The sequence below is a fragment of the Chelonoidis abingdonii genome, chromosome 24, assembly GCF_003597395.2.
Source record: "Chelonoidis abingdonii isolate Lonesome George chromosome 24, CheloAbing_2.0, whole genome shotgun sequence".
Taxonomy (NCBI): domain Eukaryota; kingdom Metazoa; phylum Chordata; order Testudines; family Testudinidae; genus Chelonoidis; species Chelonoidis abingdonii.
Genome location: NC_133792.1, coordinates 24,515,149 through 24,528,809, shown reverse-complemented (window position 1 = coordinate 24,528,809; position 13,661 = coordinate 24,515,149). Strand labels below are relative to the sequence as shown.

At 39.0% G+C, this 13,661-nt stretch overlaps 1 protein-coding gene across 5 annotated transcripts in view; it reads right to left on the bottom strand.

The window, feature by feature from the left end:
• Positions 1 to 335: 335 nt before the first annotated feature.
• The window catches only part of GAPVD1 (GTPase activating protein and VPS9 domains 1), a 73,713-nt gene continuing 60,387 nt past the window's right edge, over positions 336 to 13,661 (bottom strand). For 4 of the 5 annotated variants that reach the window (XM_032767629.2, XM_075060424.1, XM_032767632.2 and 1 more), the window contains 8 exons: positions 12,820 to 12,949; positions 10,511 to 10,620; positions 9,717 to 9,876; positions 8,986 to 9,173; positions 7,690 to 7,903; positions 6,910 to 6,982; positions 5,311 to 5,508; positions 336 to 4,595 (listed from right to left, as the gene is read on the bottom strand). In XM_032767629.2, the coding sequence (XP_032623520.1) occupies positions 4,455 to 4,595; positions 5,311 to 5,508; positions 6,910 to 6,982; positions 7,690 to 7,903; positions 8,986 to 9,173; positions 9,717 to 9,876; positions 10,511 to 10,620; positions 12,820 to 12,949 (1,214 nt within the window). In that variant the 3' untranslated portion in view covers positions 336 to 4,454. The remainder of the gene's footprint in view (positions 4,596 to 5,310; positions 5,509 to 6,909; positions 6,983 to 7,689; positions 7,904 to 8,985; positions 9,174 to 9,716; positions 9,877 to 10,510; positions 10,621 to 12,819; positions 12,950 to 13,661) is intronic. The other variant, XM_075060423.1, reaches the window with a different exon arrangement.

The following is a 13,661-nucleotide window of genomic DNA, read 5'->3' as shown; positions in this document are numbered from 1 at the left end:
AAGTCCCCAAACGCCACCAACTGGCCACTTGGTAACTACCGTCACTATTAAATCAGTGCCCTAGAAGGGAAATCTCCTTATCCTGTCACTGGGGTCTTGTTTCCTTTCTGCCCTTCCCCACACCACATCCTTTGACCTGTACATGTGCATAGATGGGAGGAGTCTACAGATGCAACATCTCAGAAAAGTGCTGAATTGAAAAACAAAGTGCAAAAGTTAATGGAAACAAAGTTGTATATATTACAATAAAATAAGCTTGCAATGCTGGCTTCAATGCCATTGCTGAATATACAGAACATGACCTGAATGTTACAATGCAGAGATGCAAAACCCAGTCACGGTTAAACTGCTCTCCTTTTTAATCAGTTTTTACAGAATGATATAATACATTAATGATCACAGTAGAGACAAGATGGGTTTTCTGTATACAAGATTGTGCAAGCTCATTAATTTAAAATTTTAAAGGCTTTACCAGTTTCAAGAGAGACAGTACACAGCTTTTAAACAGAGGTGAAGCACAATTAAAGGTACAGAACACACAATGGTAATTCAGCAATTAATTGTCAAGTAGTACAGGCTCAACCAAGCTATCAGCTGTTACCCAAATAAAAGGAGTACTTTCCCCTTCCTACAGTCCACTGTTTTTTCTGCTGCTCCAGATTCTCCTGCCACACAGCTAGCCTAAGACTGCTTTATATATATGTATGCCACAAATTACTAGACTTTAGACAAATATGCTTCATTTTCATGCAGCTTTGAGAAGCGGGACTGCTTCCCCTTTCTTAGCCTACTAATTTCCCTCTACAAACTATTCAGCATTAAACATCTCAATGAAATCACAAATTTCTGATAGAATTTGGCTTAATAGAACATCAACCTTTTCAAACTAACAATCTGATGCAATACTTGGTGCTCACCACAAACTACCTACAGTAAAGAGGATTCTGTTTGTGACTTCTTCCTAAAATTTATGGCAGTTACATTCAGTATTTGGTAGTACCAAAAAAAAAAAGCCATCCATTGCAATTCTTCTTGAAGAACAAGCTTTAAAAAGAAAAATCATCAGGGGTTAGAAATAAAAGGGGAGTCCCCTGCAGATGAAAGAGTCAAGTCTCTTCCCTCCTGCTCCCCATCCCAAGAGAGGAAAATAATGCCATGTATAGGCCCAATCATATGAAATCACAGACAGGCGAGTACTCCTTACTCCTTCAGGCAGCACCCTGAACTTCAATAATGGGGCCTTGAGTCTGCATATATAATCTGCTGTTAATAACCTCCACTCCCCACCTCCCAAAACATTTGTCAGTTCACCGTTAAGTAGCTGAAGTAATTCTAACAGCAAGCACTGAAGTTCTGAGTACTGATTCAATGCAATGTGTGTGTATGGCTGGCTGAAGCCTTTTGGCAAAACAGTTCTTTTACTGTTTGGTCCTTAATGTGCTTTCCGTCTTTAATTTTCTTACTATTGCACAACAGAAAACGGAAAGTCTTCTTCCTGTACATATAATTTAACATGTTAAAAAAAAATCAGGACACCAGGAAAAAACAAACAAACAGACACACACATTACAATAAGATTCCTAATTCTTTGGAAAGCCTAATTCTTTGACTACATTTATAACAATGTATAAAAGGCTTTTATAGCCAGTTAAAAAAGAAACAAAGGACCATCCTGCTGTGAAGATTCTCACCTATATTGGGACTTATACAAATATTTACCATTTTTTAAATATTTTTATTTTAAAAATTGTTCAAGTTCTTCAGTAACTTTTCTATACATAAAAACAGCGAAGTGATACAAATGTGAAGAAAATGGTTTTTGCCGGGAGAAAAAAAAAAACAAAAAAAAACAACAAACTTTCCAGTAAAGAGAATAATTCCTGAAGACCTGATCAAGCTGATCACAGAATCATAGATCAACTCCTTTGTGTCCAGACTGCTCATAATAAAAAGATAAAATTCATGATAATCATTAACTATCATTTGCTCCCCCGTAGAGAGTTTTGTGCCTAATGTTAAATACACCTACCCCGATTTAACACAAATCGACATAACACGAATTCGGATATAATGCAGTAAAGCAGTGCTACGGGGGGGTCGGGCTGCGCGCTCTGGCAGATCAAAGCAACTTCAATATAACCGTTTCACCTATAACATAGTAAGATTTTTTGGCTCCCAAGGACAGTGTTATATCTGGGTAGAGGTGTATAAGAAAACAGTTTAGAATAAGACAGGTTTTAGGGACCAAATATTCTGTGTCACTAAAACCAAAAATTGCGGAATTAAGGTATGACAGTAGTTTTATATCAACACAGCAAATTCTCAATGATAATTTAACACAACAGAATACTTCTAAAATTGTGGCATAACAAATGTACGTTGCTTTTTAGATGTAATTCTGGCTCTCTCTTAAAGGGCAGTATTGTGCTTCGCTGCTGAATGTTATTGGTCAGGGCTGTGGATGCAATATATTAGCACCAAAAAATCATGACAGCTAAACAACTAGACTATTACAATGCCATTCAGACTCAAGATCACAGTAAAGCAGACTACACTAACTACATTGCTACTAGAAAGTATTGCTGTACCCTGTAAGTCTATTATAGAGGAGAAAGAGTATAAACTTAAAAAAAAAATACCACTACCACCTCCTCACTTGATTCCCCATGATTTATTTAACATGATAAAAATGATATATTGAATTAAACATTAATGATTAATTCACTGAAAACAAAGGTTTCTTTGACTGAATTATGCCTAGACGGGTAACACAATCACATCTCAATCACTTAATACTGTACATAGATTGTTCTAATTTCAGTTAATGACTCTCAGAAGTAATAGTTACTTAGATTTTTATGGATTCCCTTTTTAAACAGTTCACGTGGCTTCTAACATGTAGTATGTTGGCCTTTTCAAGTACACAAAAAATCTTCAATCCATTTTTAAGCAGTGTTTAGAAATATAAACTGTTCTTCTATTTAAAGAAGGGATGCAGATTATGTAATTTCTTTTACCGCTCAAAGCTAGCAAATCTAGCTCACCTCACTGCCAGCGAAGTGATGTACACTGGGAGGAAGAGGAGAGAGCGAGGAGTAATGCCAACATTGGAGGTGTTAAGCAGTGTGCCTTTTACAAAAGAAATTGATCACAGCCCTTTTTTAGCTAGATCTACAAGAACAAAGGCCAACGACCACTCACAGGAGTATAAGAAATGCCTTGGGCCAGCTATGGGAACTCTATTTTGCTCATCAAGGAAGTGCACCTGCTCTTCTCATAATTGTCAGTTTCAAATGGGAGAGGGGTGAGAAACATCTACAAAGATTCCCTGAACTGATTTCATGATGTGTTTTATAAAGGACAAGGTGGCACTTTAAAATATTTTATATGAATAGTAAAAGCTGCACTGCTAGAGAAAAGACGATACAAAGAACATAGTAAAAAAACATTCACTGAAACCCCTGGCATGTATATTTAATGTGAATAATCAAAATATATATTACAGTTTCAGGTTCTGTAAGGAATTCTGTTTGGGGTTTGTACAGTATACACAGTATTTCAGATGAAAAATATTACAATAAGGTATGTACTATTCCTTTTTATATTAGAACTTATCTATTGGAACTTACAGCCCTCTCCTCTATAAATTCAAACTATTTATTTAAAATGCTCTAATTCCCGAGCCAAAATTCTAAACTTTCAAGTGAGAGCCCTGTGAATTGTAAATTCCAGTTTCAGAAAGTTCTGTAAACCTTATTAAATTTAAATAAATATTTAGGTTTGTCCATTTTAAAAAAAACTTATCCTATTGAGGAAGTCATCTCATTACCCAACACAGTATGTCACAGCCTGCTGTAGGAGAGAGAAACTGCTTGTTTGCTGGTTGAAAGGATAAAGAGTCCAAAGATGACTGCAGTTTATTAAATATTATATCATATATTTACATTGTCCTCAGGTTTTAATTTTACCATAGGTGAAGTACAATTTATAAATTGTGTCAACTGCTACAAACGTTCAGTGCAGCTGGTGTTCTCTTATAAAAGGTGTATTAAGCTAGAAAGGCTCTTAAAAGTGCTTGCCATGATCTTTTTGGTTGGAAACAAAGAAAACGAATGAATTTACATCAAGAGAAGTCTAGGGGGAAAATAGTGTCTGTGTGAAAGGGGCAGTGACAGCAGAATTTCCTAGGCGATTTTGAGAATCCACAATACCTGAAAAATGTGGTCCCTTTTCCCTGTGCTAATCCCTAAAGGGGGAAAAGATGCAACCAAAACAGAGAGGAAAGAAAGCCTGTTTAATTAATTAATTAATCGGATTAGTAAAAAATTTTTAAATGCTTCCACTCTGTACAATATTATACAAGGAAAGTATTTCTTCAGCCTTTGAAACAGCTGATCTACATTCTTACAGGCTCTTTGCTGCTAACAGTCTGTCTACACAGGTGCTCCTTTGGGTCACTTGCGATCATCAATGGTTTTAATAAATTCAACTGCTGCTGTGAACTGCATCCACCAGTAAGATTCTTCGCCAGTTAAACAGTTAGCATAGAAGCTACTAATGTACTGAACAGTGGACAACAAGCAGGGTGGGTTTGCCTGGGGGTGAAAAAGAAAAGGTACATGCCACAATTAAGTTTGAGACCAACGTTTTAAAAAAAAGTGTTACAGATACAATGGAACTGAAATGGAATGTTATGTATATAAGCACCCCCTAGCCTAGGTTTTGAGTATTACACACTGGTAGGGCAGTGACTGTGCAGACACATACAGACACCATTCCACACTCAGCAGCAGCTCCTTGAGCACCGTATGCAAGAACTGGCTTTGCTAAGGAGGAATGCTGGCTTATTCTCTCCAGAAAGAGTCCCGGGAGCTTTAAAATTCCCTCCAGTCACCAGTGACTTCCACTGGTACAAAGGACTATGATTTTATTGGCTCACACAGGAGAGGGCAGCCTACAATTCCTAGTTCTTTTGAGTCAGCAAATGCATGTAAGTTGGAGTTCTAACGAGGAACCTGGTCCTAGGCAAGGTTGTTCTCAGTACCAACTGAGCCACAGGCAAATGTTGAGGCACAGCTTTCTAGCTGATTGACTCCCAGATTTGCATATAACCAGAACAAATGTCCCATCTGTGACTAACTTTCTGGTGCAAGTTGTGCCATACAAATGAAGTCTGCACTTTAAATCAGATATACAGTCAATAGAACGTATAACATCTCTTCAGAGGATTTGATGGTTTACCACAAGAATTAAAGGAAACATACCTATATCTATCTATAAAGTATCTATGTTCTCTGCTAGAAGACTCACCTTTATCAGAACAAACACCAAAACAGGAACAAAGTCATCTGCCCCAGGGACTGAATCTTCATTGGCCAAACTCAGGAGGTTCATTATGGTTGAACACATTCGCAGAATACACTGCACTTTGTCCCGTGGGGTTTTGTAAGCACTGATTGTGCGGATTTCAGACTGCGCAGATGGCCATGGTGCCTCCCGGAGATACACCTAAAAAGAAGAAAAACATTTCCAATTCTAGTCAGTCCAAGTGATTAAGGATCTTCTGCAGTGCACTCTAATACTGGAGACTTAAAGGTGGGAGCAGCACACTGAGGAATGGGAAATTAAGGGACAAAAATTGATACAGTACACCTCATCAGAAAGCCTCCCTCATTCTGTGGGTATAAACACTGAAGGGAAGTAATATTAATGGTGTGACTAGCACACAATCAGCTTGTTCTTTTATTGATTTCCCCCAAGAGCCAGTGTTTCAGAAGAACACCGAGACATAAGGTTCTAGCTTCCATATAAAATGATTTACTGACCCTTACCTGTTCAGAGGTGTGGACCAAGAACTGAACTGGAAGCCAGGAATGCATGAGTTCTAGACCTGCCTCTGACATGGACTTTTTCCTGTGACACTGGACTAATCACTTAATCTCATTTTGTTTCTGTCTCCCTACCTGTATTATAGGGTTAATAAGTTCCTTCCTCCTACATAGCAGTGCTGTGAGGATTTACTGTTGTAAAGCAATTTGAAGAAGAATCATGCTGCATAAAGGGCGAAGTATTATCCAGGTTAAAAACTATTATGCTAAGACTAGTAGCTGAAATCCTGTGCTGCCGCACAGGTATAAATTCTTAAAGTCGTGTGTGTAAAAAAGCTGAAAATAGCTGAGAACTGAAAAATTAGATGGTAACAAACTGCAAGTCCCAGTGATGATTGAAGCTGGTGATATTCTAAACAAAATTAGCTCTCTCCCATTTGTAGCTATTTCCACTGCTTCACACTGACTCAGACAGACATTCTAGGCTTCAGAGTGAGACCCAGACAGTGACAATCTTGGAATCTTATTAGGAAGATAAGGAAGGCAGTATCAGCAGCCATGGGAAGCTAAAGAATTATCTTCACACCCAAGGCTGGAGTTGATCTCTCCCTATCAGGGATTGCTTGGGAATAACAGAATTATCCCTGCCTTGATGCAGGGATATATATTACTAGGAGTACTTTCCAACCTAGGTAATACTATGAGATTTTAGTTTACCTGGTGAATATAAACCACTACTATGATATACATGAGTCTTTAGCCCTTTAGTTAAACCACCTCTTAAAATTTTTTTAAAAGAAGTGTTTTTACAGAGTTACTGCTTGTCAGTTCAGGTGGGTTGGATATTGTTAGTGGCTTTTTTTTAAATGAAGAACCCTCCATATTAGTTTACCATTTGTCACTTGTGCACTGACTAATATTAAAATACACCTTCAAACTTGTGTTTCATCAGTGGAGTATAACAAACAGTATCACCCAAGGACAAGGAGAAAACTGTACAGCTACGTCACCTGCTTTAGGAAGAGAAGTGCTACTATTTCCTCTAATTTTAAATAGAAAAATAGAGGGAAGAAGCAGTTACCTCTGGTATCTGAAGTGCTCGGTGGTTTGCAGTCACTACCTTAGACAACCTTTGGATATGCTCATGAAGGACCCTGAAAAAGAGGGGGAACAAAAGTGAAGTGAGAAAAGGAGACAGCCAGCTACCTCAAGTGACCAAATGTAGTTTTCATAGAAGAGGCAAAAACCCCTTTTGGATTTCCCATGCAATAAGATGAGTTTATAAATAAGACCTATTTGAACAATACACTGCACACAAAAGAGTGAGCAACAGGAACACCGTGTACAAACAGTAACCACGGTCAGTTTGCATTGGCCTCACTAACAGCAGGATTTGCCTTATGGTACACCAAATCCAATACCAGGCTGGCTGCAGCGGTCAAAAACCTGGTGCCCTAAGGGAGATGAAAGATCCAGGAACTACATGGCCAACTGCACTAAAAAACTGTCAATAGAGGGTGTGTGCCCTGAAGAAAGTTTTAATTATCCATCGTGGAACACAAAACTACAGGGGTTATCATCTAGTTCCTACATTACACAGTTAGGATTATTTTCCTCTGGCTTTACTAGCTTGCTGCGACTGCAGATCTTTGCACAGGATGTTAAAATAAAAACCTAAAATAGTTTCTCTCTCATACAGAAAACCTATTTAATGTAAACAATTAAGGCAAGGCAAAGCAAGGAGGTTGTGTGGTGAGGCTGGCTTATCTGCCTAGGCACTCAAGTTTGTTTCCTGGAAAGAGCAGTGCTGCTTTCTCTACACACTGAGATAACTCAGGTACAACTAGTCTTGTTCACTTACTGGTCACGCAAAATGTCTCCATCCTGATTAGGGTAGAATGAGAGTTTGAAAATGCGATTCATCACACTGCGTTCTATGGCTAGCTGTGCATCCTGGAGCTGCTCTTCACTGGCATTTTGCCAGATGACATCCTGGGCCATGGCCCCATATAAAAACTGAAGAAAGTCTTCTACTTGGGCTGTTTTATCATCTGCTGCAGTGAGTTTCTGGAAATCTGAATACAAAGGAAAAGGAGGAAATTCAACTAAAAAGGCAAATTAAAGCCGTTTCTCTGGCTCTACTTTCTGGAAGTGCAATAAACTGGTCAATGGTGGTAAAGGTTCTTGTCTGTAACTTTTTGGGTGGGGGAGTATGGGGAGGAACATGGTCGTTCCAATGAAGAAATCAGAAAAAAGTAGAGGATACATTTTACAGATGGTGTGGTCTAAGCACTCTGCTTGGCACTGCACTACTCACTTCATTTGAGGCCATTAGCAAGTTACCTAATTCTCATGACTCACCCCTTCCCCCCAAACACAGATACTTTTCTACCTCGCTCATTGGGCACTAGGAAGAGGAGAAGTACTAAGTATAATTACTGTAAAGGTCACCAGTAGAGACCAATATCATTCAGGCTGCCAGACATTATCACTAGGAAGGGAAGAGATTAAGAAAGCCCATGTGTATCATTTTCCAGTCATATATTTGATTAAATATGCATTGTTGCTATAGTCACATTAATGTAACAAAACATATGCTAAAATACAGAGCGTCCAATGCAGCCAGGGTAATGCAATGGGTAATAGGACCACTGGCCATCTCTCTTGGTTCCTCGCACTCAGGAAGCACAGCTATCAATTCCACCTCCCTGCAGCCAGTTGCTAATTCTTCTCTCCAGCCTAGCAGCTCAGAGATTCTTTCAGGACCAAATTTCTCCTTTCTGCCCTGTGACAATGTTTATGAAGCTGCAGCACAGCAAAGCCCAAAACCATGCAGTGACTGTGCACTGCTCGTTTCCTCTACATTTCTCTGCTCAGATTACTTTCAGATTCTATATATGGATAGATTTTTAAAAGTAGTTCTTTTAAGGCAGTAGTTCTCTAGACTAAGGTGCCCTGTGCCAAGATGAATCCCACGTATAAGCATAATACAGCTTTCCAAACACCAACTGTTCCCTGTATCCTCTGAGACACAGTTAGACCTGGTTTCAACCAGTAAACAAATCTATTCTAGGAGTCTAACTTAAGGCACAGTCTATTTATTTTTAAATACTGAACACAAAAAGGTACAGATGATCCACACTCTACATTAAATTACCTTGAATGAATTCCCTTATCTTTTTTTCTTTGCTTTCCAGAAGTAACCTCACACAAACTGTGGTGAAATATCTGTTGGCGACTTCCTTATCACGTAATACCCTCTGCAGGAGCCTTTCCAGATGGGCTTGTGTGGTCTGCAGACCTTGGCGACATCGAGTTAAATAAGCAATATATGGAGCCCTTTTCCTAAAATTTAAAATGCTTTTCTCATTAGGGATTCCACAATAAAGACAGAAGTAGGACACTAGTTACCTAAACCTGGTAACAGAATGGCATGAGAGGAGTCTTCAGCTCTCCTAGGTTTTATAGAATAGCAAGTCCTGAATTCAAGCTGTTGTACAACCTTCTGTTTAGTGCCTCAGCCTATGCAGTAAGAGACAACTATCCAAATTCCAATGCTGGTTCGCTGACTCCACAGCCCTCCCACTCCAAGAAATGAGAGCCGGCAGCAGAATCTAAACGCAGGTCTCCTGATTGCCAGTGCAGAGCAGCACCCTCAGGCTGGCCTAACAACATTCTCTTACTGTAGTTTGTTACTAGTTGGGCTGATTTAAGATTCGAGCCTTTCATGGTTCGTTCCCAGAAAGGAGAGAGAATTTTAGCATTTGGTGGGAAAGTGGAGATATAAAAAGTTGACTTTTGCTAAGCAAAGTTGGACACTTCCAATCTGCTAACGGATAAAAACCTGCACATGGCAACTGGTTAATAAATGATAAAAAACCAAATTACCTGTAATCCTCTGCAATGGAAGCCAGTAGCTTTCGACATGTTCGGTTATCAAAGCGGCTTACACAGCGCATTGTCTCCTGTAGTTGGGCCATCAAATTCTTATCTTGTAGATTAATAGCTTCAGCTAACTGAACTTTCAGGAAGCACACTATTTCATTGTCTGACCAAAAACATGACAGAATTAGTATACTGCCTACATGGTTTTAGACAGAAGAGAGGTGAAATAGTGCTTTTATCCGAGAGAGCTGCATGGAAAAGCTGCTGCACATAATACTTTCAAACCATTACATTGATGTATGTTAAGCAATATCCAACACTTCTGTTATTTTGACATACATTTGCCACAATTATTTAAGAAGGGACTTTAAATGCCCTGGATAAGGGATAAGTAAAGGAAAAACTGCAAGTAAAAAAAAACTTAGAAATGCACATACATATATTACATACATGCAAATGTACACGAGTGCACACTTTTCTTAAGCAAACAGCTGAGTTAATCTGAAAAGACACTAACTCGTCTAGTGCATCCTTTCTCAAATTTTCTACAGTTTCTCTGCTGCTCCATTTTATAATGTTTTAACAGGAGGCTATTCCCTGGCAGACTCAGGTTCTGCCTACACTACGTTACTGGACAACTTTGCCAAGGTACCTTGTTACAACACATTGGAAACTGGAATTTGTCAGGTTGTCTCATGTGTGGGAAAAGCAGGGAAGAAAATATGAAGATGAGGGTAGGAGTAGGAAAAACAAAGTCAAATAGAGAAATGTGTGTTTGTACATGTAAGAGGATTTACCATCAGGGTCGGTGTGATCTGGTAGGCCATTTCTTGTCGAATGGGTCAACATTGGGAAGGCAATGGAATCTGCTGAACAAAGAGCCAGTCTCAGTTTCTTCTTTGCATCCCTAAAGAGAACAAGTGTTATTTTCTCTAAATACAGTGTTGCTTAAAATACACTTGCAATAACAAGTATTTACATCTTTAAAAATCTCTTAGAAACTTTTTAATGCAATCTTAACAGACTCAGATGGTAAAGATTTTCAAATAGTATCAATGCTGTCGGCGCTTTTGATGATATGCCACTTAGTTCAGCTCTTCAAACAAACTGCTCCCATTTAACACAGCTTTAGAAGAGGTATCTTTCAGTAAGTACTGGAATGTAACTTCATGAAACTTAGTCCCGACCTTGGTTCTATCAGAATCTTTATCAACTAAAATTAATGACATCTTTTCAGTGAATTTCATGCTCGTGAAAGGTGTCCAGCTTAGCAACCCTGAAGACTGACATTCTCCATCCATAACAGGCACAGCATACAGACCTTATCATGCTGCTTTGGCAATGTTGCTCAACACTGATCTGGAGCAGCCTCCCAGAATTCTCAGACCATGAACACTAATCTTTGGCCTTTCCACTGGGTCTGTCAAGGTTGCTAATAATTGGCCAAGTGAAGTGAGGCCCTACATTCAACTCACAGGCATTTCTGTTTGTCTGTAACCAATAACTTTTGAACACTGCATTCAGTCAAGTCCTGAATTTCAGGAAATGTTCTAGGTATTAATAGACAGAATCTTGTTGATTTTGGTGAAAGACAGAACTAGAGAAGCCTAATTTTCACAAAATCAGAACCACACAATGCCCACTTGGTGCTGCAGCAGCAGAATCTCTCTAGTGCTACTGCTGCCTACAGATATCACACGCAACAGCGATAGGCTGCTCTCTCTCATTGGGTTTACAGCTTGGCCTACATAAGCAACAGAGCATTTTCAGTTCCCAAGTGCCAGAGATGTTTGTACCACAAGTGAAGAACTGTATTGGAAAAGCTGAAGCTGACACATAAGAAAACAGTCCCTGCCCCAAAGAACTTACAATACAGGATGCCTAATTATGTAGGCACAAGTCCACAAATAACTAGACCGATACCAAAAACTCATGTAGTCTACTGAAGAGATATTGATAGTAACTGAAAGTATTACAATTAAGCAGGGCTGAATTCAAAGCAATGACCTAGGAGCCACAGATACAATGTCCCAGAACCAACCCGCTGAGCAATCCAGTCACCTTGTGCGTTTATTAGCTAGTGCGTAGTTTAATTAATAATATTTAAAAACATTGCTACATCAACCCTATACTATTTTAGGCATCTAGCCCAGAAGTCTGGGATCTTCATCAGGGAATTACCTTTCAGTGCTTTCTCCCAACACAAACTAAACATCTTAATTCCTTTAGCAAACACAAATCCACATGAACGTATACAATTATGGGAGGCTTTTTTTAAGTGTCAATCCTAAATGGTATATGCATGGAGACAAATGGAACCAGTTGCTTCACTCCAAAGTTATACAGGTTCCTTAAAATAAGTATGAGACTCTTTAACATAGGAGGTTTAAATGTTGGAGGAAACAGGAGGCAGAACAAAAAGGAGAAACCTAGAATGGAGTAAAGCTTAATAAAACTGATGATAGGTGAAAAGAGGCATACAGCTACATATGCTTGTAAGGTGATATAGCAGCAAAAAGCCAATGTAACTTTGGACTGCATTTGTGGAGGCATCACATCCTGGGAAAGGGGTGTAGGTCCTTCTCTATACAGCAGTGGTGCAACTGCATCTGAGCAGGTGTATTCAGTTCTTGGGCCCCTAATTTCCAAAGAAACAAGAGGAAGCTTGGCAGAGAGCAACAGAAATGATAAGGGAGCTGGAAAGAAGGACAAAGAAGAGACCCAGAAAGAGAAATGATTTGGCATACTAAAAAGTGTAAGTGGGAGGAAAAGAGTGGGACTAAGCAGAGGGAAATATAGGTGGAACTTCAGGAAAACCTTCTTGAGAGAGTGTGCAATAACAGACTGAAAAATACACTCAGTAGAAGTGGTGGATATCCCATCATTTAACTACATATTTTAAACTACACTGGACAAAAAATATCTGGAAGTCTACAGTAAGAAACAATACTACTGGTCCCCAGGAGACTAATTCTTTCCCACCATTAAGATTAAGGATACCTACAGTATATATCATGATTTCTCCGCAGATCAGCCACACGGCTTCAGCTTTTGTCTTAAAATCCAACAACAAAATCAAAGTTACACACACAAATATTACGTTTACCTGTAAGAGAAAGTAGAGTCTTGTGGCTGTGCTACTTGACTTGCAGAATCTGGGAGGTCATCAGCTGACATATTCTGCAGGGCTTCATCGCGTGGAGAGTCGTGTATACTTTCACCATCTCCAATTACCTCTAAGCAAACATTCCCACAAGGAATTCACAGAAAGGAACTTGACTGTCTAGTACTATATTGTTTGTTTTTTCTCAGTTTTAATTTCCAAGAAGATTTTTTAAATATATAGAAAAGAAACCTAGGTCAATCCATCCATCCATCCAAAAAAAAATTAGAATTTTAGAGTAAATTAAGAAAGATTCAAAATATGTAATGTACAATTTGCTTTTATAAAAGGAACTGTATAATTCTGTTTTAGATCTCAATGTCCTTTTATTGTTTTCCAATTCTTCTAAAAAATATTGCTAATATGAGATGCATAAACTAACAACACTAAGGGTACGTCTACAGTATGGGATTATTCCGATTTTACATAAACCAGTTTTGTAAAACAGATTGTATAAAGTCGAGTGCACGCGGCCATGGTTCGAGGCTCTGCGTCGATTTCTGGAGAGTTGCACTGTGGGTTGCTATTCCGTAGCTATCCCATAGTTCCCGCAGTCTCCCCCACCCCTTGGAACTCTGGGTTGAGATCCCAGTGCCTGATAGGGCAAACATCATTGTCGCGGGTGGTTCTGGGTAAGTGTTGTCAATCAGTCCTTCCTCCGGGAAAGCAACAGCAGACAATCATTTAGCGCCCTTTTTCCCTGGATTGCCCTGGCAGATGCCACAGCATGGCAAAAATGGAGCCCGTTCAGCTTTTTTTTTTTTTTTTTTTTTTATTTCACACAT